We start from the raw sequence: 26418 nt of genomic DNA, 5'->3' as shown, positions 1-26418 counted from the left end.
AGCTGACGCGGAGACGCACAAGAAGGACCGTTGTTGCTTGAAGTGCTAATGTGGCGATGGTGAGAAGCTCATGCCGACATGGTATGCGAAGTGTGAGCAATTCGAGGTAATACGCATAGAATGCGTTCTGGACAGGGAAGCGCTGTTCTGTTCTGAGCCTTTGAGAGTTGATCCAAGCCAGGTTTAAAAAGTCAAGTATATTGAGTCGCAGGAATAGTTTATGCTGACCCGGCACTTGAAAAGTTCAGGTCATCTAGATTTGCGCTTCTCATGAGGACATGGGAGTGACATGTGTGACCGGTCAGAGTGGGTAAGAATTGGCCGAATGAGAGTGAAAGTTGTCATTGGTGAGAAGAGAGCATTGCAATCAGTACATGAAAAGGGGGTTTTGCTGGAGCGACTGACTGAGACCAACATACAACCAAGCTAAGATTTTGAAGTTTTACTTCTGTTCTCTCTTTTATTAATCCATCATTGATATATGTTGATACTAAAGTATGATGTTGATGGATCAAATGGAAATGTTCCGCTAAACATACGGCGCCAACCCCATCGGCTGCCAAATTTGACATCCCTGCCCGAGTTTCGCATTCCTGTCATCAAGGAGCCGCTTGACGCCAGGCAACTTGACTCTGTGAATTAAGCTAGCAAGACTTCCAAACCGCCCTCCTTTCTTTATTCTTCGACTCTGTTGAGATTCGGTACAGCAATATTTGACCTCGCGCTCTGGCTGCGGAGAATCCAAGCTGTCGCTGCTACTGCCTGCATCGACCAAGGCTTTCGCCCTCTTCTCTGAGCTCTCCCGCGTCAAAGGAAAAGGGAAAGAAAAACGTACACACACTTGCCTTCCAAGATGGCCTCCCAAGGCACGCCTTTCGTGGCACTCCTGGAGCCGTCCAACCTCGACGGCTACGACCCAAAGCTGCCGCGGTCGGAGCAGCCCCCGTCCATCCCAGCCACCTTCCTCGACGCCATGGAGGTGCGGCAACGGGTCTTTGTCGAGGAGCAAAAGGTGCCCGCGGACGCCGAGTTCGACCAGGACGACGCGCGGTGCTGCCACTTCGTCGTCTACGCCAGCGTCAACCAGACCGTCGAGCCCGAGGAGCGCGACGCCGCGGGCAACGTGGTCAAGCCGCGCCGGAGCGAGTCCCGGAGCCAGCCCGTGGGCACCGTCCGCATCGTGCCGTTCCCGCACCCGCCGCACCCGGACCCGGGCGCCGCGTACGCCATGCGGGACGGCAGCTTTGTCAGGATCGGCACGATGGGCGAGGACGGCACGGTCGTTCCCGCCGATTCGGAGCGCGGGCAGCGCGAGGTCGGGGAGGAGGACGCGCTGCCGAACTTTGTAGAGGACAGGCGCACCACGTTCCACGACGGCAAGGAGCCGTACGTCAAGCTGGGACGACTAGCAGTTGTCAAGGAGTACCGGCGCCACAAGCTGGGCCGCCTTCTGGTGACCACTGCACTAGAGTGGATGAGAGAACACCCGACGTATTTCAACCCCAGCGTCGCAACTATGGGATTTGAACAGTTGGGAATTGATAAAGCGAGTGATATTCCCAAGTTCAACGGCCTTGTGTGTGCCCATGCGCAAACACAGGCTTCGACGGCCTGGAAGATGATGGGGTTCGTGGTAGACGAGGGCATGGGCAGTTGGTGGGAAGAAGGCATAGAGCATGTAGGCATGTTCAAACGATTGCAGGTTACACCTGAGCAGCCACTCCCGGTGTGAGTGTGTAGAGAATCAACCGTAGACAAAGTGTACCAGACATGCCGCAGGAGCATCGTGCAAGGCTTATTGGCTTGCTCCTCATTACCTGCAGAGAATTGTACTCACCGTACCTGATGTTCAGGCACAACTTAACCAAGTTCCATATTGCAACCTGCGTGGAATCATACCTGTATTGTCACAGATATCTCCATTCACCAAAAGCCATGCATGTGATAAGTTGATGTCAATGTTTCATGATTTGCTCTCCAGTAGAGCTAGCCTTTTTTAAATGAGAGCCCTAATTGACAAGAGTGCCCTGAAAACCGCATCCGCCAAACCTGAACGCGCAAATGCAACTTCCGTAGAGAGAACATATGCCTGGTTTCGCGCCAAACCCGTGATCGAATGCCACAACACCGCCCAAACCCTTTACCGGTTGCTCTTCGCCACACGCTCCAGCTCGTCCTTCTTCTTGATCGCGTAGGAGTTGCTGCTTCCCTTGGCAGCGTTGATCAGCTCCTCAGCAAGGCACTCGGCAATCGACTTGACGTTGCGGAAAGAGGCCTCGCGGGCACCGGTGGTGAGAAGAGCGATGGCCTGGTTGACACGGCGGAGGGGAGAGACATCGACGGCCTGTCGTCGGACGGTACCGGCGGAACCGATACGGGTGCTGTCTTCACGGGGACCGCAGTTGACAATGGCATCAACAGCAATCTGGATGGGGTTCTGGTCGGTCATCAGGTGGATCTGGAGTATTCGGTCAGCTTTTCCTTGCTCGGTGCCTGGCTGTGCATGGCCAGAGAATTTCGTTGTTGGCTTACGATCTCGAAGGCATGGGCAACAATGCGAACAGCCATCAGCTTCTTTCCGTTGTTGCGGCCGTGCATCATCAGGGAGTTGGTGAGGCGCTCAATGATGGGGCAGTTGGCCTTGCGGAATCGCTTCTGGGCATATCGGCCAGCCGAGTGAGGGATGTAGACGGGAGACCGGATCTGGATGTAGTCGCTATGGAGAGAGAGAGAGGCGTTAGCATCCATGTTCAGTGATATGTATGTGCGAGGCCATCCCAATCGCTGCCGCTTGGCCATCATTCCGGGACAGGCAACTATCCCAGAAAAAACCCGGCAAGCATAGTCCTCCGATTGCGAAACTGAACATTTTTTCCCCCTCTTCGAAAGCAAAACCGGGAAGGCGTCCTTACGTCAGGGAGATGTCGCGGATCTCGACATCGTCGTAGGACCAGCGGTTGAACAGCTTGATGGTACCAAGCTCGCTGGTGACATCCTTGGGAAGGACCTGGTAGCCGGAGATGGCCTCGACCTCAATCTCGCCGTTGTCAGACATGATTTCTACCGTGATGACTGACTTGGTTGACGGTGGTTGTTGGAATTGTGCTGGCTGGTGAAAAAGGCGTAGTCGACAAACGTGAAATTCTTAGTTGGTTAGAATTTTGGTGTTCGGTCCTCAATTGCGGCTCGGCCAATCAGAGGCCGCCCCACTTCGAAAAATCCTTAGGGTCTTGACCTAAGCGGCCGATGTGCGTCTCAAGTCCTAAGAAAAAAGATCCAGCCCTGACCACCACTGATTCCAAACCACGACCAACGCCATCAAACATCACGGCATAAATCAGTCACCATGGCGCCCGCAGCATCTGGAGCAAAGAAGCAGAAGAAGAAGTGGTCCAAGGGAAAGGGTATGCTCAATCCTCCGATCGGCCCGTCGAGCGCACGAATTTCGGTACTAACCCACGAGATTTACAGTCAAGGATAAGGCCCAGCACGCCGTCATCCTCGACAAGGCCACTTCCGACAAGCTCTACAAGGACGTCCAGTCCTACCGCCTGGTCACCGTCGCCACCCTCGTCGATAGGCTCAAGATCAACGGCTCGCTCGCCCGCAGGTGCCTGAAGGACTTGGAGGAGAAGGGCCAGATCAAGCAGATTGTCGGACACAGCAAGATGAAGATCTACAGTACGTCCGGGCCTCACCCTTCAATCCGAGAAACAATGGAGATGGCTAACGTGTTTGCGCAGCTCGTGCTGTTGGCGGCTCTGACTAAATGCTTTCATACTTTGACGATTCTTCATACCACATGCATGCGGAGTTGTGTTGAGGGTTTTTGGCAGGGCGGCATGGAATACTCGGATATGGCTACGTCTCTGGGATCGGACACATCTCTGGTTGTAGCGTACGGGCCGGAAGTGCTCCAGGTCCAACAAAAATGACAATTTGCATCAACAAAATGATGGCTCACAACTCTGCACTCACCTCGGTGAATCTGCCAAGCTGGACCGAGTGATAGACGTCCCATGTCTCTACGGCTTGGGCCCTAAACCATACGAGGATCATTCCTCAGAATCCAAAAAAATGAAAGAAGGCTGTGTCCATGTCTTGCTTGTCGTCTGTGTTGTGACTCTCGGTTTTACCGTCATTGGCCTGTTGCCAACTTTCGCATTGCGATACAGGGCAGGGGAGTTGTTTGCAGCTGCGCCTCTGATGGCTACCGAGCTCCACCGTATATCACCGTATATATGTTGAAGCCTGAATGTCTGCTCTGTTAGTGTAATCATCTACGATTGAGTGATTCTTTTCTGAGCTTTGAAGGCAGAACTCTCCACCGGACGTCTACAAACCCACGGCCAGTACCGCCACGTAATTGACTCCTGCTTTCGACCTTGCAGAGTACTGCCACCTTTGCCTTAGGGATGTTTTAATGGCCAAATAGCTTAGCATCACTGCAGTTCCTTACTCAGACCAAAGTCTGATATGTAAATGGACGAAACTAGGGTAGTTTGGGAAATCCGAGGAAGGGTTAGGTAAGCACCCGAAAAGGGCAATGATGCGGCTGCATTACGAAGTCTTGCCGGTGGGACCCTGGTTAGTTACGTCCAGACAGACACCTTGACGGCATTACGGAGCGAGCAGAGTTAGAGTACTAAAGATCAAAAGACATATGCCTATTCTAGCCATTCGTTTCATTGGGGAAGCCAATCGTGGGATTCGGTCTGCATCGCCCCGACATGCTTGGAAACTAGAGAAAACAGGACTCAATTTCATTGGGTAGAAAAGCCTGACATTGAGATGGTGACCTGGCTAAAATATTCCGGCACAGTCTGCTGCTAGCATGTACAAGTAGGATTCTTATGGGGACCGCTCGACCGAGAGCCTAGGCGTAGAAGTCCAGCCGAGCAAGAGACGGATGGGTCAGCTCTTGGTCTGCCGAAAGGGGGCGGCTGCAGTGGAGATAACGCAGCGACCCAGTGGCTGGTGGAACGCCGGGGAGCATTCTCTTCACCCGTGTTGAATCATGGCTCGCATGGCAAGGGTGAAAGTGCAAAGGCGGCTAGATATCCCAAGAGACGGCGCTGGCCTCTACATGAGAGCGCAGATAGATCGCAACAGACAATCCTTTTGGGCTCCTCCTGATTCGCTTGACCAAATCTTGTTAACATTAGTCTCTGCAGGCACTATGACGATCTAAAGCTGGACACTGTACACAAGCGAGGTAAGGCAAGGGGAAATCGGGCAAGGCGGGATTCGGTAGGCGACAGCGGCTTCCTCGCTCGGCCGGGGAAGGAAAAAAAAATAAACTGGGGAAGCAGACGTAGGTACCTGAGAGCCCATGCAACCAAATTGACGGTGCTGCTCTCCTTGAGGGAAATACGGCTCCAGTGTTTGCGTGTGGCCCGTAAAAAAAAGACGAGCAAAAGGAGCATCACGAGTGGCCAGCTTGGCCAGAATGATCGGGGCGAACCGGCAGAGAGGAGGGAATTAGCGCCATCTCCGGCCTGCAAGCCTCCCTATCTCTGGGCGCTGGAGTAAGACCCTACGTTAGGGAAATTTGCCATCGGTTGCGGCCTGAGGCGCGCAGGTGTGTCCACTCTTTTCCTGTTCCGTTGCGTTGCGTTGCTGTGGCAGAACGGCGGAGAGGCCGTGGGACTGGCTCAAGTCAGAGTGGTGGTGGATTGGCACGGGTTTCGGTGGTAGAAAGGGAAAAGGATACCAATGGATACGCTGGAGTACTACCTAATCCGCGGGCCAGCCAAGGTACCCAGATAGCTAGCGGCCTTGTCGTCCGTGCTCTGGATTTTTAGCGTGGCCGGGAAGATTCGCTCAAAAGCTCCTCCCCTTCCCTGGCCGCCTTGCTGCAATTTTTTTTCCCTCCCCCCATAAATTCGGTCGTAGAATTATTTTTCTCACGACTTCATCCATCCAACCTCCATCCTTCCTTTCACACAGGAACGATAGTCCTTTCTCTCTCTAATCTCCACTCCATCTTCTCAAAGACCTTCATCTTTGACTAGCCGCCAAGATGTCTTCCAAGGACGAGATTAGAATCATGGGCATGCCGGTAGGTTTGCGATCTCCTGAAATTCCCTCGCCATGACCTCGGCAAAGCACATCCATCTGTTTCGCGCATCAAGCTCGGTTTCGCGGGCATCGCATTCACGCGAGAACATCAATTGGGCGTCATGTTTTCACTGCCAGCTGCTTCGCGCCTTGTGCCTCAATGGCTCATCGGCGTTGTTGCGATCTGGCATCTCCGAAATCGTGCACACCCATTTCCCTCTCACCTTTTCATCACCTCTCCTTCACTTTGGGCCAAAGGAAATGTTTACTAACAAGCTCTTCATCACAGCCCTTCCTGGTCGACTTCCTGAGTATGTCTCAATTCGCCCATTGACAATGGTCGATGCTGTTTGATTTGGCCTGTGCCCCTTGGAAAGAGAGAGGCACACGTCGGTCAATTATCGGTATCGAGCACCGTCACATAAGGATGCCCAACTAACCTGTATTGACAGTGGGTGGTGTCTCCGCCGCCGTCTCGAAGACCGCCGCTGCCCCTATCGAGCGTGTCAAGCTTCTCGTCCAGAACCAGGTATGTGTGAACAGTTGAGATGGTCCAAATTTCTCGAGGTCAACCGCTGACAATCGCAACAGGATGAGATGATCAAGGCTGGCCGTCTTGACCGCCGATATGCCGGTATCATGGACTGCTTCCGCCGTACCACTGCCGACGAGGGTGTCATGGCTCTGTGGCGTGGCAACACTGCCAACGTCATCCGTTACTTCCCTACCCAGGCCCTGAACTTCGCCTTCCGTGACAAGTTCAAGAAGATGTTCGGCTACAAGAAGGACAAGGATGGCTACGCCAAGTGGATGGCTGGTAACCTGGCCTCCGGTGGTGCCGCTGGTGCCACTTCCCTGCTCTTCGTCTACTCTCTCGACTACGCCCGTACCCGTCTTGCCAACGACGCCAAGTCCGCCAAGAAGGGTGGTGAGCGCCAGTTCAACGGCCTCGTCGATGTCTACCGCAAGACCCTTGCTTCCGACGGTATCGCTGGTCTTTACCGTGGTTTCGGTCCCTCCGTCGCTGGTATCGTCGTCTACCGTGGTCTCTACTTCGGTCTGTACGACTCGATCAAGCCCGTCGTCCTCGTCGGCAACCTGGAGAACAACTTCCTGGCCTCCTTCGCTCTCGGTTGGTGCGTCACCACTGGTGCCGGTATCGCCTCTTACCCTCTTGACACCATCCGTCGTCGCATGATGATGACCTCCGGTGAGGCCGTCAAGTACAGCAGCTCTGTCGATGCCTTCCGCCAGATCGTCGCCAAGGAGGGTGTCAAGTCTCTCTTCAAGGGTGCCGGTGCCAACATCCTCCGTGGTGTCGCCGGTGCTGGTGTCCTGTCCATCTACGACCAGCTCCAGGTCCTGATGTTCGGCAAGGCCTTCAAGGGCGGCTCCGGCTAAACAACCAATACCCCTTTGTACAAAACCGTGAACCGAGTTGGGGAGGGTGCTTGATGGGGTGAAAAAAGAGGCTGCTTGGCAGTGGGAGTGAAGGGTTGATCAAGGCAGATAGACGGTAGTGCGGGCGGGAAGTTGTCACATGTGGCTCTTGTGACAGCAGGCTTGCGTCCGAGTCTTGCAAACATGGCGTTCTTCTTTTCGCGCCTGGCTGGTATTAGAACTCGGCCGCTGTAATTTATACGTCTCAGGCAATTCCCACCGGTGTATTCCTTACTATCATGTCATTGGAGTCGACTTGTTGCTCCGTCCGAATCCTGTTTTCCTTTGATTGCATACGACTTCATAGACATCTCTGGTCGATAGTTTCTCTTCCTGGTCGTGAGATAAAAAGGTCCTCTGTCTTAGGATTGCTGTCCGAGGCCCACCAACTGCGTGATACTGCACCCATTTACTGTTCTACCTACAGCCCAGAGGAGACGCGATGTTTGCTTGGTGGTTGCTACCTGTGCACTTCCGTGGGCATGTATCTATGTGTGGGGCCCAAGCGCTAACGTTTACATGGAACGCGTGTGGACGGCACGTGAATTCCTACAAAGTGGCTTAACTTGAACAACACAACTGATCACATTGACTCCTCGTCGCTTTTGGAGGAAGTCTCTTTTCTTGTCACGGGCTGTACGGGATAGCAAGTACATCTCCATTCTCTTTCAAATCTCAGTTGCCTCCGCATCCCGCCATCTAGATCATTCGTGGGCAGGCCCGCACCAGTCTCACACAAACTAGCCCGTGGATAACAATGGCACCTAAGCAAGGAACCTCGGCGCAACGCACCAGCACATCCTCACGGGGTAGTTCCGGCGCGGCCAGAGGACGTGGCAGACCGAGAGCGGCCGAGCGGGCAGAATCATCACCTTCCCACGGTGCTGAGGTCGAGCAAGTCGAGGACGAGCGGGAGGAAGAGAACCAGCAAAAGACCATCCCAGCAGAACTATTGACTCGCCTGCTTCACGAGTTCTTTGAGAGCGAGAGTACGCGAATCACCAAGGATGCCAACGGCGCGGTTGCCAAGTACATGGACATCTTTGTGAGGGAGGCCATTGCCAGGGCGGCGGCGGAGAGAGAGGCGGGTTTCTTGGAGGTACGCTTCGTTGCTGGGTGATCAGATGAAGGGCGAAGACGTATGCTGACAAGTTGAATCAGGTTGAGGACCTTGAGAAGGTTGCGCCGCAGCTTTTGCTTGATCTGTGAAACGACGTCATGCGGCTTGAGATCTTTGCGAGATCTCAGCATCTTTTGCTTATGGCATTCGCTCGACGCTCACGCGGCTTCAGAGGACTGTCAAGCCATAGCATTGCAGAGCTGGTGCCATTGCTGATATTTCAGATGCTGGCGCACGCTGGACGTCGACGATCATGGGCCGCAAGGACCAGATGGCAGGCTTTTCTCAGGGACTGCAGACCGGCCACCCGAGCACCAGATGCCAGGTGCCAGGTGCCAGGGGCTCGTGAAGCTTGGTGAAACTTTCTACCTTCCCCGCGAGGAATAGAAACGCCAAGAAAAGATCGTACCGATCCCCGACGATGATCCTAGACCTCAGGTGTTTACGGGTATGCCCGCCTACATGGCATCTGACGAAATCCTTGGCCGGTCTATCTGTGTCTCTTCTTTTCTTCAAAGCGTGAGCTCGGCATTGGGCAGTCCCGTCCTCAATCCTCATTATGGGAAGTCGTGAGGTGTGAGGTTGGGTTAAGTTATTTAGACATCGCTGCCGGAGAGGCAGAATTAAGAAGTGAGCCGTCGTTGGTCGCAATGCGCGACGCAGATGAACAATTTGGGCTGTTGCGTGTTTGTCAAGTACCGGAGGCATAGGCATCAAACGCAGATTCAAATCACATACCGAAGTTTTGAGTGGAGCGTATGAAGAATTCAAGGCTGTTGAGTATGCTATCGTTATGTGATTGGCAGATGGCTCCAGCCTCCCTCTAGTCGATTCTTCTCTGCATTTGAATAAAGACCATGGCTAGATCAGAGTAGAAAAGCTTATTGGATAAGCATAGCATTTGCGGGCCATTACGCTGCCAGATAGCCGAGGCCAGAAAGGTGCGACGTCTTGGGGTTTGAGAGGTGTTTGAGCATGAGACGCGATCCGTGCCCCGTGAATTTGGACCCCTGCCAGAGCGCCACTTGCCCCCTAGAACCTCCCCCTCACCACTTATTGCGCCCGCCACAAGCCTTGGACGCAGTCGAGAACTTCAATCTCGGCTCCCAAGTCCCCCGAGGGGGCTGACCCCGGTATCGTCCAGACACATTGGCTTTACTGCGCTGCCGGCGATGCCTGGCAGGCCTCCGGAGATGGCCCTCGCAAGCGCTTACGCATATCCCTCCCAGACGCCTGATGCCCAAGAGAGCGCGCGGTGAGGGAGACTTCGTCAGGTTCCAGGGACTCCCAGGGGTCAATGTTTCGACAACTTCGCGTCTTGGACTGGGCTCTGGACTGATCGGGCGCATCGTCGGCTTCAGTCTGTCAACGTCCAGGTAGGCTCATGCGACTTCGAGACTGGCCCAAGATGCCGCCTCATCCGGGTTGCCTTCACATTGTTACCATCGGCTACGCGGCAGTCTGAGAGCAGCGTTCTTGCAACCGATGAACGCCATGCCTCGCGAGTCCGTGGCCTCCTCCGTGACAGTTGTGTTTTGCGAGCAGTCTCGTTGACTTCTCCATGGCCAGTGCCTTTCAAGCGTCATGATGTCAAAGTCCGGCCCAAGGTTGCCGGCGCTTGTAGATGCCTCAATCTCCTTGAGAGTCGTCACTAGTTTGGAATTTTAATCCCCTGCCAGAGTCCTTACTAGGGGTTAATTCATTACCCAGGAGTGTGGGAGGGCCCGTGGCGATGGTCAAAACGTCCCCAGGTTGCTTGTTTCAAGATGCTCAGTTGAGCCTCCTAGGCCTACCCCTGTCGATAGCTTCTGACATACAACATGGGTGTGGGTGGTTGCAGCACGGGGTGATCCTTCATTCTTCCGATCGGGTCCTGCTCTTTATATTCATGCCGTTCTCCCTCAAGCTGGCCTTGGTTCTGCTTTTCCCTTTCTCTTGATTTTCCAGTGCAGATACCCGTCTCAAGCAGTCTCTCTTGTTTTCTTTGACTTCTCTTTCTTTCGAATCGTTCTCATTCTCTTCTAAAAGGCTAGTCCTACACTGTTCAGCGCCAGTCGCTTCAATTATCGGAAAACAAGTTATCTGTCACTCGTCTACTTTGGACTATTTCGATTCGAAAGGTTTACCGAACTTAAAAAGCTTCTACTCTTTTCAAAATGCAGTTCTCTACTCTCGCTCTGACCGCCCTTCTGGGTCTCGTCTCCGGTACGTGGCTCATGGATTAGCAACAGGGGAATGGCATCGGCATTTGGCAGGAGGATACTGACAGATTGTCTTACAGCTCAAGGACAAGGCACCAAGGTCACCGTTGTCCAGGTCGGCCGCAACGGCTCTCTCACTTTCTCCCCCAACAACATCAAGGTCAACGCCGGCGAGATGGTCCAGTTCCAGTTCATGGGCGGCAACCACACTGTCACACAGTCCACCTTTGACCAGCCCTGCATGCCCATCGGCATGAACGCCAACGCCACCGGCTTCCACTCGGGCTACATCCCCGCCGCTGCCAGCCAGTCGATGGGCATGATCCCGACCTACACGATCATGATCAACGACACCAAGCCCGTCTGGGCGTACTGCGCACAGGCCAAGCACTGCCAGAACGGTATGGTCATGGTCATCAACGAGAAGTAAGTCGATATGCACACACATCTAGTGCCTAGGTTTTCCCAGGACACGTACGCTAACCTCATTTTTGCTCTATAGCACCTCCGCCAACGCCACGAGGAGCCTCGACGAGTTCAAGAAGCTCGCCCAGGGCGCCCAGGCCAACATCGCTCCCAGCGGCAACGGTGGCAGCGGTACCACCGGCGGCACCACGGGCACCACCAACGGCAACGGCGGCAATGGCGCCAACGGCGGTGCCCAGACTGGCACCAGTGCTGGCTCGATGCTCACTGTGCCCGGTGCACTTTCCCTCCTCGGTTTCGCCGCCTCTGCTCTCCTGTTGTAAGCAGGACGGAGTCAACGGCAGGGTGCCGGGGTCCCGGTACCCGGGGAAGCGAAGAAGCGTCAAGACTTTAATATATGGGGCCTGTCTGTTGAATCTCCTTGGATACAAAAGATCCAGCGGACTGGAGTGGGGAGTTTATGACTTTCGAAGGACCTCCTGGGGCGGGTTGTTAGATACATTTTCTGCATTGACAATTGAGTATTCTTTTTTGGTTCGGTAAATTGCTTCTTGTAACTGAGATTCGACGTTGAACCCGACACGATGTGGTACACGCATGCATGTGCTAAGAGTATATTACAGGCCAGGTACCTGACAAAGAGGCGCTGGCTGATCTATGATGGGGAAGGAGAAAACCCTTATTCTGCGCCGGGAAGCTTTCTCGGCGTCCGGCCTTGTCCTGCCTGCTCGCAAAGCTTCTTTCTCTTGCCCTGCCACCCAGGCTCCCTCTTCAGCGTGCCGACCTTGTGATACTTCTTACTCTTGGCGAAGAAGTCGACCCAGTGCTTGAGCGCATCGTGCACCTTCTCCTTGGCGGCGGCGAGCTCCTCGGCACGCATCTGGCGAAGCTGGTCGGCAGTATAGTGCTTGTCGACCTCGTAGTCGTCGAGCGGGAGAAACATCTCCTCCACGCCGCGCATGTCGCCGTTGCGGTCCTCTTTAAAGCAGCCCGTCACGAACCCGCGAGAAGCGTCGACACCGGCAAAGATGTTGTAGGAGCCGCCCGGTCCGTAGACGCGGCGATTGGCAGAGACGTCGTAGATGGTGCCGTTGATCGAGAGGTAGATCGGTTTGGACTCGTCCTTGCCGTCGAAGGCGGCCAGCTCCTCCGGGGTCATCTGAATGGGACCACGCTTCGAATGTGTTAGCTACTCTTTCGGTAGAGATGGGACAGATGGTACGTACAAAATAGTTCTCCCACCAAGATTTCTGAAGGTAGTTTGGCGGGTTCTGCATTCCCCAGAACCACGACTCGCCGCCGGAGATCAGGTAGCTCAGGGCACAGGATGCGACGAAGAAGAACGTCAGCACACGGGCAATATCAACCCACGGGCTGTAGACATCTTCGTCGTCGATCTTTGATTTTGAACTCCTGCTCTTGCCCTGCTTCGATCCATCCTCCTTGCCCGAGGACGCCTGCGGCTTCCTTTGCCGCACTTCGGCATCTGAGTTCGCCATTTTCTAGTCGTGTCTGGCTCGATATCGCAAGAGTTCAAGGACTGTCCAGTTACCTACATCAAGAGGCGAGTACGTCTTCTTAACAAACAAGGAGAGAAAGCAGACCTAGACCATGAAACAGAAACTTGACAGATATCCAGTCTGGATGCAGCCCTGCCGGATATGCAGGGCCCGTCTGAATTGGGTGGGACGGGATTGGATGACAGTGGCATGGATGACGGATGTCATTGACGCTCCGAGACCTCTTTTGGAAGCTCCAGTGGGCTGCTCTGGCGGGTTTACTCCACATTGTTCAGCGAACAGCTCCACTGTAATGCCAGTACGGCACACCGACTTTGGCACATTGAATTAGTGCAAGTGGGTGGGGCGCTGGTGAATTTAGGACGCCACAAGCTCTCCAAAATCGTCCAAGCCAAGTCGCGTCTCCCAGGCAACCCCACCCAAAACGGTCGCATCCAGTCAAAGACAGGCGTTCACAAAGTAAACACGCTTTTCGACTCCATGCCTTCCAACATACCTCTTGATTGCATCTAGGCCGTAGCGCTATCAGCTTGCAACCGTCACTCGAGCCGCCTCTCGATGCTTGGTGATCTTCGATAACAAGAGATATAACATTGCCTACGCAGCGCCTTCGCTTTTCCAGCACCCGCTATTTTGCTGAGTTTCAACCATGGAGCCCGATTCGAGTCGGGCCTGCTCACCCGTTCCGCTGCAGCCCATCAGCCCCGAGCGCGTCAATCAGCAGCGCGATATCTTCTCGTCCTTCCACGCCGGCGGGGGCCACTCCCGAGACAGCTCGGTGTCCGACAAGATCAACCAGTTTAACACGTTGGCCATGCAGTCGAAACAGCTCGAGCGCAAGACGGCCGACGCCGCTCTCAAGCGCGCCATGCTGGGACGAGAAGAAGCCGAGGCCGAGATGCGCCGATACCGCGACGAGGCACGATCATTACGAAAACAGGTCGAGGAGGGCAAGGACCGAGAGAGGAAAGTTGGGGAGAGACTGGAGACTGTAATGGTATGTGCAGCTCGCGTGTGTCGAGTCCTGTCATCTAAGTCAGATGCTGACCCCTATTTGACTCTAGGAGAACTATGGTCGCGCAAAGGAGACCTATGCCCATACTCAGGCATTATGGGAGAAGGAAATCCGACGAGCGCGAAAGGAGACGTTCAAGTCACAGAGCGTCATCGTCAAACTACAGGAGGAACTCAAGTCGGCCCGACAGGCGCAAAAGTCTGCAGAGGAGAGCCTTGAGCGGGAGAAAGAGCGCAGCCAAGCACGTGAACAGGAAGCCTTCACCGCTAGGTACGGTCTTGTAGGCTGCCAGGAGCAGCTTGAACAGGCGCACGAGCGCATCAAGGTCCTGGAGCAGGAGCGAGATGCCTTCAAGTCGCTGGCCAAGTCGGAAGATGACGTCGCTAAGATCGCCGCCGAGGGCAAATTGCCATTGCCAAAAGCAAGTGACTCTACAGAAGAGCACGACGAATTCGCATCCCCCAAGAAGAGACCTCGGGTCTCGTCCTTCTCCACTGCGGATATCAAATCTTCCGCTGCCAGCGAGGCTGAGATCGAAGAGCTCACTCGTCTGTGGCAATGGGAGAAGCAGCGTGCTGACCGAGCAGCCGATCACGTTGAGTATCTTGAAGCAGAATGCCACTTGAGGGCATGTTCTTGCATGAAGAAACGCCCTCGTGCGAGCACAATGGAGACTGGTGCTCATGAGCGAATCGGCCTTCTGACTTTTCAGAACACGGGAGAGACCATGATGGTCAGCGAAACAATTGCATCTTCTGCATCGATGACTATGATGCCCGCAAAGAAATCACCAAAGAGGCTGAAGCTGGAGAAACCACGTAACGAGCCCAGACGGAGTACCATCTTTGTCCCGGAGGAGGGAGTCTTCCGTACAGTCTCACAAGAGGTTGCCGAGGCCATGGAGGTGGCATCTGTGCCCGTCAAAGAGGAGACAGAGACGCCGGAACAGCCCGAGGAAGCGGAGCGACCGGAGGTACCTGAGGAGACAGTGGTGGCAGATGAGGTGGCCACAGAACCTCCAACACCCGTCGAGGCGCATTCAAACCCGCCGTTTTATGCTCGTACCCCATCTGTTGACCCTCCCTCCTTCGCGCTCCTAGCACAACAGCGCACTTCTCTCCTCTCCCTCTTGGAAGCTCCACACGAGGAAGGTCAGGCCCCGATGACCTTCAACATCCCAACTACGCCTGGGCCAAAACCTGACTCTGGCGACGACACAATGGGCTCGGAAGAGTTTGAAGTGGAACAGACCGGCAACACAACTCCAATCATCCCCCAAGACCGCCCTGATGACTCCACGCCCCGGCCAGTACCAAACGAGCAGCCTGCCGTTGACGTTGACGAGGTGAACGAGGAACCAGAAATGCGACCGCACACGGTGGCGTCTTTCTACACAACAACGACAAAAGTGCCTCTGCGGGAAGAGACGACGGATCCGAGTATGGCTCAGCGCCTGATGGCTGCACAGAGGACACCGAACGGCGCAAAGACTCCGCAGCATAGTGGTCCGTACTTTGACATCAACAACCCGGCGCTCACGCCGACCATGACGCGGGAGCAGGCTCTAGCCCAGATCCGTGAGCGGAGGGGCCGCGCGAGGAGTGCCCAGGGCGGCGCCATTACGCCGAGGAAGCCAATGGCCGATGCCAAGGAGCGGAGGGATGTCAGCGCCCCTGTTGGCCGTGCGGCTAGTGTTCGAAAGGTGCGGTAGTGAGGAAGTAGGGCGGTGGCCGTGGTGTTGGAGATGCTGTGTCTGTCTCTCCCACCACGATTTTTTTTCGTGTTCATACTTTCTTTCAGAACGAACAAAACGGCTCATGTACGACGACCAGGACTGGCTATGCATTGCTTGGGTGTTTGGACTTTGTGTGCGAAGGGGAAACAACCAGCGGGCAGGCGTTCTGGCGATCTTGTGTTTTTGTTCACGGTCTAATGATTTGTCGGGGACCTTTCGCGCTGGATTTCTAGAGTATTGTACAAGTAGGATAGTACTGCTGCTTGTTAATTGAGGAGCATTCGGACACTGGGAATTTGCAATCGCAAACAGAATCTCGCGGGTGGCCTGCTCAGGGATCACTCGTATGACGACTAAACTGCTACTATAAACACGGCTACATCCCTCATTGTACTATATGCAACTGGATGACATGGCTCCCGTCTGCTCGAGACTACTTGTACATACAGATTATACAACAACTCCCAACACCACAGCTAACAAATGCATTGCTTCTTGAAAAGAGGACAACCGAGCCAGACCGTTCATGTTACCTGGCATTTGGCAGGAGTGCAGCTCATGAGTTCAGGAACCCGCGCTGAGCATTCCTCGCGTGCTCAGAGCTCATGGCATCCAGCTTGACAGCCACGAGGACACACTCGACGGCGCTCTTGCCGTGCCTGGAAGACTGTATGCGGAGCCGCCACTGGCCCTTCCGCACGACCCACTCCTCGGCGCCCTGGCCGAGCAGACCGGCATCGACGCGCCGGCGCTTGCGCGGATTGAAGACGGCGCTGCCGGCTGCGGAAGCGGGAGAGTCGAGCCCACCCGCGCTCGAGGGCGCGGACAGCGGCGCGGCGGTGGCGGCTGAGGCGGCGGCGGCGGCGGTGGCCGACTCGTCCGAGACGAGGACCTCGGGCGGCGCGAAGGGCCTGCCGTCGAGCGTGATGGCCGTCTCGGGCTCGAGCATGATGCGCACGAGGTCCTCGCTCAGGGGCGTGTTCCCGGGCGTCGGGGGCTCGCTCGAGGCGCCGCCCTTGGCCATGAGGAGGCCGAGGGGCTGCGTCGTGGGCGGCAGGTTGAGCTTGGTGGCGACGACCTCGAAGAGGCGCGAGATGCGGGCCTTGGCGTCGCGGAAGAACTCGGCGCGCATGCTCGCGAGGTGGACCTTTGTCGCCTCGCCGCCGATCTCGAGGACGAGCTCGGCGGGCCGGTCGTCGACGTAGGGGCGGGCGTAGTTGACCCAGCCGGCCAGGGGGTCCGCCGGGGCGGGCTCGGGCACGACGGTGATGCCGGACTTGAGGATGTCCTCGAGCCGCAGGGCGATCTCGTCGCGCCGGCGGGCCTGGTTGTACGAGATGGAGTGGGGGATCAGGCGCTGCTCGAGGCCCTTGATGTTGTAGTAGCGGCAGTCGCGGAGGAGGGACTGGCGGTGGGCGTCGTCGCGGATGTTGACGGGGTAGCCGCGGAGGAGGTGGATGATCTCGGCAAAGGTCTCGGCGCTGCGGTGGGGGATGGACGGCGGGACGATGGACGGCGGCCGGATGAGGCCCGAGCGGTCGAGGCCCGGGAAGAGGTCGTCCGGGTTGGAGAAGAAGATGGCGAAGCCGAGGGTGAAGAAGTTGGGCGAGTTGCCCGGGTCCTGGAAGATGTCGCGCGGGATCTGGAACTCGCGGTGGCCTATGGACATGAAGATGGACTCCTCGTAGAGCTGCGAGATGAGCTTGGGCAGCGAGTAGAACTGGGCGTCGGCGAAGAGGCGGACAAAGTGCTGCCCGTCGCGAGGGGTGACGTGGTAGCCCTGCAGGTGAAGAGAAATGTCCTTGAAGGTCAAGGGGTCGCGGTCGATGTACAGCGTCTTGATGGCGCTGGCCATGTCTTCGCCGTTCTCCTCTGCCCGTGTGATCTGGCATTTGAAGTACTGTGAGAAATAAGAGGGCGCTGTATGAGTTGGTCAGCAACCGGATGAGGTGGACTCGGGGGAAGGGGTGTGGAGAGGAAGAGGGCATTTGAAAGTCTCGTGAGAATCAACGGTGCTTTTACGAGAGTGCCCGAGTCTGTGGAAGTATGGGCTCAAGGCAACGATCGCACATACCATCCGAAGATATCGAGGCGCCAGAGAGTTTGAACAGTTCTGACCCGATCTGAATGGGAAATACTCTTTCATGTGGAAGTATCTGTGGTATTTTGTTTGAGGGATAGGTCGATACATCTCTGGACTGTCCATCCTGAGACTCCATGTCTGCTGATGGGCGACCCGTGCCCGGTGTGCCTTCCATGTCGGCGAGCTGTCTGGGGCAATCCGAATTATACGTAAGGCGATACTATAGCATCCCGCTATCCGCAAGTCCCGCGCAATGATGGAGTCGACGATGTTGCTCTCAGATTATGCTTTCAGGCCATTGTGAGCGGGGCAATGGCGAAGCTGAATCACGGTCTTGACTTGGTGTTTCCGCGCAGGTTCTCTACTCTGCTGTGTAAGACAAGCATCGGATGAATTCTCCGCTTTTCAATATCATGGATTTGATGATGATGGTCAGCAGTCTCACTCTGACATCGCGACGCCTGAGGCCAGCGCCCTGACGCAGACAAGAGGATGAGCACACACACTCCATCGCCTGGTACTGTGCGCCACGTGGCTTGGCTGGTTGTGGCTTGCGCGTAGTAACACTGCCTGCGACCCCAACTCGGGTACAGAGCTTTTAGGAATGCATCACACAATGGAATTGTAGGTACCTAAGGTAGGTATTGTTACGAACTGCATCGATTCCTCCTACTTCGTACCAGGAACCTACCAGTCCATACCCGTGATCTTCTGCCTGTTGTTGCACTTGTTTTCTGGTCCCAAGGTCCCCAGACTACGCCCCAAGGCGGTACCGGCGGGTAGTAATTGCAGGCCCTGAAATTGAGATGGGGCTCTTCACTTGGGCCTGACATGGGAACAATGGCATGCCGGGGTAATAAGCGAGGTGAAATCTCACAAGTGCGTAGGTATTTGTACTTTGTAGAGCTGAATGAACTCTCCTGCCGGAGAGTACCTTTCCTCCCGAGTCCTGACGTACGAGCTGCCGTATTTGAGGTCTTCTTCTGATAGGCCAATGGTGACATTGATTGGCGAGTCAAGCAAAATGATCCAGATGGTCCCGTCTGGGACTGCCACCTGACTAAAGTGTATTTCTTGGTGTTCGCCACAAGGAATCTCGTTAGCACCAGGTCCTGGGATACGAAGAAGGTGACGGCTGCAATGCAGGCTTCACTTTAATTGCAGACTGACAGCGACGCTCCAGGGCGCGTGTCCAGCCTTACTGCTTAGCTCAATAAATTGATTGGAGTGACTTCATATTGCAGCGCAGGAGTGATGGGGCCCCTTCTTCTTGTGCTGATTAGTGAAAAGTAAACACGCCAAATTGCGACGCGCCTTCCTGCTTCGGGCAACCACTCAAAAGTCAACAAAAGAGCTTGGTCGACGGCCAAAAAAGAGGCGACTTGGTGGTACGTGCACCGCCAGAGAGACAGGCCAGGGACCCTTTTTGAACAACCCCCCCCTTGCTCGCCAATTTCCCCCCACTACACCTGCATCTTCAGGCCTCAGCCAATTTTCTCACAACTTCAACCCTTGATCGCAAATCCCGTCTTTCCGGTTCTTGGTTGCTCCCAAAAAGAAGGCTGTCTTTGGTCCCTTCAGGTATCACTACAAAACACATCAGCCAAAAACATCACAGCCTTTTGCTAGACGCCCACCATGCGTGAGATCATCAGCATCAACGGTTAGTACCCTGTCCCTCGGTCTTCGCCCCCCAGTCGCGTCTCTCACCGCATCATGACTTTGCTGCCAACCTGCCTCTGCCACCCTGCCCTTCTGCAACATCATATGCTGACTTTCTCACCACCACAGTCGGTCAGGCCGGTTGCCAGATTGCCAACTCCTGCTGGGAGGTGAGCCATTCTACCACTCGACACAATCAGCTCTGCCACCTTGCCGTCCTCGGGGAGACGATGGTGGCAAATGCTCTGTACGAAGCTGACAAACCAATTTTGTAGCTGTATTGCCTCGAGCATGGCATCCAGGTAAGCAAATCCAGGACAATATTCTTTCCTCTTGCCAGAAATGAAGTCTTTACTCACGCGTTTTCCTCTCGACTCTAGCCCGATGGTTACCTTACCGAGGAGCGCAAGGCCGCCGAGCCCGACCACGGCTTCAGCACTTTCTTCACCGAGACTGGTGCGTCTTGAACAACCGCCTCTGCCTTGGCTACTACTGGGAACACACAAAACTGACCGTCCTTGATTCTGGCAGGCAACGGCAAGTACGTCCCGCGAACCATCTACTGCGATCTCGAGCCCAACGTTGTCGACGAGGTCCGCACCGGAGCCTACCGGAGCCTTTTCCACCCCGAGCAGATGATCACTGGCAAGGAGGATGCATCCAACAACTATGCTCGTGGCCACTACACAGTCGGTAAGGAGCTGATTGACCAGGTCCTGGACAAGGTTCGCCGTGTCGCCGACAGCTGTGCCGGCCTGCAGGGCTTCCTCGTCTTCCACTCCTTTGGTGGCGGTACCGGTTCCGGTTTTGGTGCTCTCCTGATGGAGCGCCTTTCCGTCGACTACGGCAAGAAGAGCAAGCTCGAGTTCTGCATCTACCCGGCCCCTCAGACCGCGACCTCCGTCGTCGAGCCTTACAACTCGATCCTGACGACCCACACCACCCTTGAGCACGCCGACTGCTCTTTCATGGTCGACAACGATGCCATTTATGACATCTGCCGCCGCAACCTTGGCCTCGAGCGTCCCAACTACGAGAACCTGAACCGCCTGATTGCCCAGGGTGAGTCTACTTCTGATGGATCTTGACACTGGACGGGCATTTTGCTGACTTTGGTGTGCTTAGTTGTCTCCTCCATCACCGCCTCCCTGCGATTCGATGGATCTCTCAACGTCGATCTGAACGAGTTCCAGACGAACCTGGTTCCCTACCCTCGCATCCACTTCCCTCTCGTCGCCTACTCGCCGGTCATCTCGGCAGCCAAGGCTGCGCACGAGGTCAACTCTGTCCAGGAGATCACCATGTCCTGCTTCGAGCCTAACAACCAGATGGTCAAGTGTGACCCCCGACACGGAAAGTACATGGCCACCTGCTTGCTGTACCGTGGCGACGTCGTCCCCAAGGACGCCCATGCTGCTGTTGCAACCCTCAAGACCAAGCGCACCATTCAGTTCGTTGACTGGTGCCCTACTGGCTTCAAGCTGGGTATCTGCTTCCAGCCCCCCGAGAACGTTCCCAACGGAGACCTGGCCAAGGTCAACCGCGCAGTGTATGTTTCCTCCTTGATTGTGTCCCTTGCCCGCATAAGGCAGCAGTTCTCTAATTTTGATACAGGTGCATGCTCTCCAACACCACCGCCATTGCCGAGGCCTGGTCCGCCCTTTCCTCCAAGTTCGATCTCATGTACTCGAAGCGTGCCTTCGTCCACTGGTACGTCGGCGAGGGTATGGAGGAGGGCGAGTTCTCGGAGGCTCGCGAGGATCTTGCTGCTTTGGAGCGCGATTACGAGGAGGTCGCTACCGACTCGCTGGAGGGCGACGATGGCCTCGAGGCTGAGTACTAGGGTGAACTCTGAACCAACGATGCGTGTTCTCCAATTCCTATGCGAAGCGGCAGTCTTGTACGTGCTTGTGTTGGCACATTTCACCAGTCACTTTGAGGGATCCTGTCCATAGGCTCGGGTCAAGATTTCAATGTTCTCTTGGCGAAGTCGGATAGCTTGCATCATCTTAGAGACAGACAGCGCGGGACACATTCCCTTTTCGACGGCGGCGGGATGAAGATAGTCGACTTTTAATTCATGACAATACCAAATTGCAACGATGTCACTTGTTGTATTCGATTAAGCACCCCTTAATAGAGCTTTCTGAGCTTGGCAGTATGCATACCGTTCCAGACCTCACCTGTAGCCATTTGTATTGGCCAATGCTGCGGGATTCGTGCGAATGATAATTTCGAACTCAAGCTTCAATGTTGCCTCCAAGTTTGAAGCCAGTCAGTTTGAGCCGGGTGGTGGGACTGACTTTTCGGGGGACTTTTCTGCGCGTAGTTTGTACATTGATTTCTGGCCTGGTTTGAGAAAGAAGTCGACAAATTTCTAACTCATAGCACAGATGAATTCGATGTCAGTATCACAGCATGTAATAATTGATCATGATTGATACTGTTGCTCGGCCGGAAGCTCGGATTTTCTTGGCGGGCGAAAACTCCCCCAAATTATGGTTAAGCCCAAAAGAGGCTAACTACAGGGGTTCGTCGTTCCAAACCCAGCCATCCCCCATTTTGTGGAGGTAGCGACGGCGACGGCATATCTACTACTTCGCTACAGACATATTGTCCTCCCTGCCACCGTCCATTCACAACCTTCGGCACTTGTCGTCGGAGCGGTATCTACTCCCCTCTTTGGCGACGATCTTGACGCACATCAAGCACCGCACCCTGCGCCCTGCACCGCGACGGAGACAGCTTCAGCCAGCTTGGGAGCTGCCGTTGCCGAGCTTGCCTAGCTTCGACTGACGACCATGGCTTCCGAGAGCGCCGCCGATTCCGGTACGGTCATCCCCTTCTCATCCAGACCAAACAGGGACATTATCATATTCTATAGAAGTGTGCTAACTAGTGCGCGTGGTGTTTCTTAGGCGCGCCGAACCTGAACCTGACCCCCGACGAGAAGCGCGTGTACGGCCAGCTGTTCCGCCAAGCTGACACGGACAATGTTGGCGTGGTGACTGGCGAAATTGCCGTCAAGTTCTTCGATAAGACGAGGCTCGACTCGAGGATTCTAGGCGAGGTAAGAAAGCAGCTATCTTCGCAGGTTTTACCTGGTGGTAGTGCTGACGCGGCATCGTGTGTCTATCCATAGATCTGGCAAATCGCGGACAAAGAGAACCGGGGATTCCTCACCCCTGCGGGCTTTGGAATTGTACTGCGACTCATCGGCCATGCGCAAGGCGGTCGCGAACCCACCCCAGAGCTGGCACTACAGCCGGCTCCGATACCACGATTCGATGGCTTCACTCCGGCACCTGCGCCATTATCGGCGCAGACAACTGGGTCCGGAGCCCCTGGCCCAATACAGGCGCAAGGCACTGGCGGGTTGATTCGCATCCCGCCCTTGACTCCGGAAAAGGTGGCCCAATACAACGGGCTGTTTGAGCGACAGACTCTCGGCCCGGGTAACCTGCTTCCAGGAGATCAGGCCAAGTCAATCTTTGAGAAGTCAGGGCTGCCCAACGAGATTCTGGGACGCATCTGGCAGCTTGCAGATACGGAGCAGCGTGGGGGTCTTGTCATGACCGAGTTTGTCATCGCCATGCATTTGTTGACTTCTATGAAGACCGGTACTCTGCGCGCCCTCCCCAACATTCTTCCCGCCGCGTTGTATGAGGCGGCGACAAGAAGGGCCCCTCCCGGGGGACCAAGGCAGCAAAGCCCGACCCATACCGGACCTCCAGTACCAGCTATCCCCAGGCAGCTGAGCGGGCAGGCGCAGATGCGAACCGGAAGTCCGCTTGGCCGGCCCCCACTTGGGCCTCAGTCCACGGGAGAATGGCTGGTCACACCGGCCGAGAAGGCACGATGTGACCAGCTCTTCGAAGAGCTTGACAAGTCCAAAAAGGGGTTCATCTCTGGGGAGGAAGCTGTGCCGTTCCTGAGCCAGTCAGGACTCCCCGAGGACGCGTTAGCCCAGATTTGGGATCTCGCCGATTTCAAGTCCGAAGGCCGGCTGAACCGAGACACGTTCGCCGTCGCCATGTACCTCATTCGCCAGCAGAGAAACAAGCGCGACGGTCCCGTGCCGCTGCCTGCTTCACTGCCCCCGAATTTGATCCCCCCGACCATGCGGAGTCAAGTGCGGCCCCCTACGGCCACAGCTTCCGCGTTTGAGCCACCCGCACAGCCACCACCCGTGCCGGCACCTCAGCCCAAATCCGCCTTGGACGACCTCTTTGGGCTCGACTCCGCGCCCTTGTCTCCAACACTACCTGCGCAAACTGCCATGGCCACTGGCGGATCGACCGGCGCCGTAGATCCCTTCGCCGGTGGCCCAAGCTCACCTGCCAAGGCGTCCCCATCCACGTCGACCTTTAAACCCTTCGTTCCCTCGTCCTCTTTTGGCCGGACCCTCACATCGCATGCCACAGGGGACTCCACCGGCTCTGCACCTGCTGCATCCAAGCCGGCGCCTCAATCAGCGTTTGGTCAGGATGACCTGCTGGGAGACGATGGTGGAGATGCCAGCAAGAGCCTCAATAACGATTCCACTGAGCTGGCGAATCTGTCAAACCAGATCGGCTCCTTATCTAAACATATGCAAGAGGTCCAGACACAGCGCGCCTCGACCCAGAATGAGTTGAATCAGACAACACAACAGAAGAAGAACTTCGAGCAGCGCCTTTCGCAGCTCCGGGCTTTGTATGAGAAGGAGGCGAAGGATGTCCGCGTTCTCGAGGAGCAGCTCAACACAGCGCGGAGCGAAACGAGAAAGATCCAGGCTGAGATGATGACGCTGGATGGGACTTACCAGGACCTCCAGACCCAGCACGCCCAGGTCTCGGCAGCTCTTCAGGCCGACCAACAAGAGAATGCGAATCTCAAAGAGCGTATCAGGACTGTCAATGCGGAGATCGCACAGATCAAACCCCAGATCGAGAAGCTCAAGTCTGAAGCCCGTCAGCAGAAAGGTCTTGTGGCCATCAACAAGAAGCAACTCTCGACCAATGAGGCCGAACGCGACAGACTAAAGCAAGAGGCTGAGGACCTGACCAAGAGCAACGAAGAGCTCTCGCGCCAGGTCAGTGCTGGTTCGTCCAGCAACACTCCCGCGCCGGTGACTAGCCCTGCGTTGTCCGCCAGCAGTGGGAACAACCCCTTCTTCCGCCGGACTGGCAGCACCGATATCATGGGCGCCTTCGCCTCTCCTCCCGCCAAGGCATTCAATGACAAGTCTTTTGACGATGTGTTTGGCCCCTCACCACCCGCTGCCAGCCAAGGCAGTACCTCGCCTGTTGCGTCGTTTAAGCCACAGCACACTGGAGCATCCACCGCCAGCGCTGGCTCTTTCGCAACACCAGCGACTGGGGGCACCCCGACTGTGAGCCGTCAAGCTACTCTGCATGCCGAGCAGCCCCCACCCCCGCCGGCCTCTCGGCAGATGAGCTCCAGCTTCCTGCCTTTTGCCGATACATCCGAATCTCTCACCTCATCTCGTCAAGTCTCGCCGCCCGGTAGCCGGGTCGGCCCCATTGAGAATACCCCACTGCCGCTGGAGCCAACCGCGACCGGGCAGAGCGCCGCGAGCGCATCGCTGTCGGCCACAAACGAGCCTACTACCAAGCCGTCCGGCGCCGAAGAGACTCAGTTGGCCAGTGCAGTGACCAAGGACGAGCCTAAGGCTTCCCCCTTTGGCCACGCTCACACTGATAGCGTTGGCGATCCTTTTGCTGTCGCTGACCAGGCCAAAGCGAAGCAAGATTTTGAATCGGCATTCGCCAGTTTCAAGAGCTCGAGGGGCAAGCCGGAGGAGCCATCCTCCAGCAAGGATGCCGCCCCTGCCGCCCCCCCATTTGCGGCCTTCAATACTGAATTCCCGCCTATTTCCGAACTAGAGCGCGATGACGAGTCTGACTCTGATTCTGACAAGGGAGGATTCGATGACGATTTTGCCCCGGCGTCGCCAAAGGGTGCGGAGAAGAAGGCAGAATCGCCGACTCTGACCAAGGCTACTGTTGCCGATGAAGCCGAGACTCCTGCCCCAAGTGCGGAAGGGCCAGGGGCTCAGACTGCCGCTACCAGGTGAGAGCCTCCCGACCCTTTCCCTCAAGCCGATATAGTTCATGATATTAACAATAAAATCTAGTGACAAGCCCGTTGCTCCTCCAGCAGTAACTGCTGCTAGCACCGCCCCGGCTAGTCATCCGGACGTGCATGACCCATTCGGTGCAGCGAGTGACGCTCCTGCCGCCAAGAAGCCAGAAACCACCAAGGCGCCGTTCGATGATCTGGATGACGACTTTGAGGGCCTTGAAGATGCCAAGGAAGGCTCTGCGGATGACGACTTCGCCAACATCTCGCGGTCCGGCTTGGATGACTTCAACCCCGTCTTCGATTCGTCTCCCCCACCCAGCCGGATCCACAAGACGGACACTGGCCTGACGAGCACGAGCGGCGCGTTTGGAACCGACAGCGGCTTCGATTTTGGAAACCTGGGTGCGTCCACGGCAAGTGTCACGGCTCCCTCGGCGCAGAACGGCGCAGCTGCTGGCCCCGCTGCTGGCGCCGGCGGGAAGGCTCCCACTCCGCCTGATGCTCAAGATTGGGATGCCATCTTTGCCAGCCTAGACGAGCCCGGCACGACCGCCGCAGCTCCCGCAGATGAGCATCCCGCCGCCGCCGCCGCCGCTCCTGCTGCTGCTGCTGCTGCTGCAAATCGGCCCGCTCTAGACCGTACCGCAACGGTGGAAAGCGAGCATGACGATCCCATACTCAAGAATCTCACAAGCATGGGGTACTCGCGTAGCGAGTCCCTGAGCGCGTTGGAGAAGTACGACTATAATCTGGAGAGAGTGCGTGATTCCTGACCTTGATCTGCCTGACAGAGTAGAAGACTAACTGTTTTATAGGCTGCTAACTACCTAGCCTCTCAGTCATAAGGCAACGACGGCTTCTTCCTGACCGATGCGAGCTTCGCTATAGAATACACCGGGTGGAAGGCACAGGAACACTTGAACTGATGTTCCATCTTGGTCCTCTATACTATGCTAACGTTGGCATCTATTGGAACGAGACACCTCATCCTGCACTGCCTCGCGTTTCGTTCATTCGTACTTGCTTGAAACTTGGGTGAAGGGGGGGCTTGTTGATTTCCATGCGCACA

General features: G+C 55.8%; 11 protein-coding genes across 11 annotated transcripts; 8 read left to right on the top strand and 3 right to left on the bottom strand.

Annotated features, from left to right (window-relative positions):
- Positions 1 to 853: 853 nt before the first annotated feature.
- Positions 854 to 1732, top strand: E0L32_011915 (uncharacterized protein; the record flags this gene model as incomplete). The annotated part of the gene is made up of 1 exon (XM_031134697.1): positions 854 to 1732. One exon carries the CDS (start codon positions 854 to 856, stop codon positions 1730 to 1732), a length of 879 nt encoding a protein of 292 aa, XP_030999715.1.
- Positions 1733 to 2140: 408 nt separating this feature from the next.
- On the bottom strand, positions 2141 to 3055 carry E0L32_011914 (uncharacterized protein; the record flags this gene model as incomplete). Its single annotated transcript, XM_031134696.1, has 3 exons — positions 2141 to 2458; positions 2533 to 2716; positions 2913 to 3055. The coding sequence occupies 3 exons, from the start codon at positions 3053 to 3055 to the stop codon at positions 2141 to 2143; spliced, it is 645 nt and encodes a 214-aa protein (XP_030999714.1).
- Positions 3056 to 3346: 291 nt separating this feature from the next.
- On the top strand, positions 3347 to 3769 carry E0L32_011913 (uncharacterized protein; the record flags this gene model as incomplete). The annotated part of the gene is made up of 3 exons (XM_031134695.1): positions 3347 to 3404; positions 3472 to 3681; positions 3744 to 3769. 3 exons carry the CDS (start codon positions 3347 to 3349, stop codon positions 3767 to 3769), a joined length of 294 nt encoding a protein of 97 aa, XP_030999713.1.
- A 2253-nt stretch (positions 3770 to 6022) lies between these two features.
- On the top strand, positions 6023 to 7461 carry E0L32_011912 (uncharacterized protein; the record flags this gene model as incomplete). Its single annotated transcript, XM_031134694.1, has 4 exons — positions 6023 to 6061; positions 6350 to 6371; positions 6513 to 6589; positions 6652 to 7461. The coding sequence occupies 4 exons, from the start codon at positions 6023 to 6025 to the stop codon at positions 7459 to 7461; spliced, it is 948 nt and encodes a 315-aa protein (XP_030999712.1).
- Positions 7462 to 8257: 796 nt separating this feature from the next.
- Positions 8258 to 8709, top strand: E0L32_011911 (uncharacterized protein; the record flags this gene model as incomplete). The annotated part of the gene is made up of 2 exons (XM_031134693.1): positions 8258 to 8599; positions 8662 to 8709. The coding sequence occupies 2 exons, from the start codon at positions 8258 to 8260 to the stop codon at positions 8707 to 8709; spliced, it is 390 nt and encodes a 129-aa protein (XP_030999711.1).
- Positions 8710 to 10776: 2067 nt separating this feature from the next.
- On the top strand, positions 10777 to 11570 carry E0L32_011910 (uncharacterized protein; the record flags this gene model as incomplete). The annotated part of the gene is made up of 3 exons (XM_031134692.1): positions 10777 to 10825; positions 10902 to 11247; positions 11324 to 11570. 3 exons carry the CDS (start codon positions 10777 to 10779, stop codon positions 11568 to 11570), a joined length of 642 nt encoding a protein of 213 aa, XP_030999710.1.
- A 356-nt stretch (positions 11571 to 11926) lies between these two features.
- On the bottom strand, positions 11927 to 12746 carry E0L32_011909 (uncharacterized protein; the record flags this gene model as incomplete). Its single annotated transcript, XM_031134690.1, has 2 exons — positions 11927 to 12421; positions 12474 to 12746. 2 exons carry the CDS (start codon positions 12744 to 12746, stop codon positions 11927 to 11929), a joined length of 768 nt encoding a protein of 255 aa, XP_030999709.1.
- Positions 12747 to 13416: 670 nt separating this feature from the next.
- E0L32_011908 (uncharacterized protein) lies at positions 13417 to 15493 on the top strand (the record flags this gene model as incomplete). The annotated part of the gene is made up of 2 exons (XM_031134689.1): positions 13417 to 13764; positions 13832 to 15493. The coding sequence occupies 2 exons, from the start codon at positions 13417 to 13419 to the stop codon at positions 15491 to 15493; spliced, it is 2010 nt and encodes a 669-aa protein (XP_030999708.1).
- Positions 15494 to 16073: 580 nt separating this feature from the next.
- On the bottom strand, positions 16074 to 17775 carry E0L32_011907 (uncharacterized protein; the record flags this gene model as incomplete). Its single annotated transcript, XM_031134688.1, has 2 exons — positions 16074 to 17437; positions 17592 to 17775. The coding sequence occupies 2 exons, from the start codon at positions 17773 to 17775 to the stop codon at positions 16074 to 16076; spliced, it is 1548 nt and encodes a 515-aa protein (XP_030999707.1).
- Positions 17776 to 19238: 1463 nt separating this feature from the next.
- E0L32_011906 (uncharacterized protein) lies at positions 19239 to 21105 on the top strand (the record flags this gene model as incomplete). The annotated part of the gene is made up of 7 exons (XM_031134687.1): positions 19239 to 19263; positions 19392 to 19432; positions 19538 to 19564; positions 19643 to 19718; positions 19794 to 20324; positions 20388 to 20811; positions 20877 to 21105. 7 exons carry the CDS (start codon positions 19239 to 19241, stop codon positions 21103 to 21105), a joined length of 1353 nt encoding a protein of 450 aa, XP_030999706.1.
- A 958-nt stretch (positions 21106 to 22063) lies between these two features.
- On the top strand, positions 22064 to 26194 carry E0L32_011905 (uncharacterized protein; the record flags this gene model as incomplete). Its single annotated transcript, XM_031134686.1, has 5 exons — positions 22064 to 22091; positions 22181 to 22332; positions 22405 to 25337; positions 25402 to 26107; positions 26165 to 26194. The coding sequence occupies 5 exons, from the start codon at positions 22064 to 22066 to the stop codon at positions 26192 to 26194; spliced, it is 3849 nt and encodes a 1282-aa protein (XP_030999705.1).
- Positions 26195 to 26418: the final 224 nt, after the last annotated feature.

This window comes from Thyridium curvatum (genome assembly GCF_004353045.1).
Source record: "Thyridium curvatum strain D216 chromosome Unknown NODE_124_length_70960_cov_83.235695, whole genome shotgun sequence".
Classification (NCBI taxonomy): domain Eukaryota; kingdom Fungi; phylum Ascomycota; class Sordariomycetes; order Thyridiales; family Thyridiaceae; genus Thyridium; species Thyridium curvatum.
Note: the sequence above shows the minus strand (reverse complement) of the source record. Positions and strands in the feature narration are given on the sequence as shown.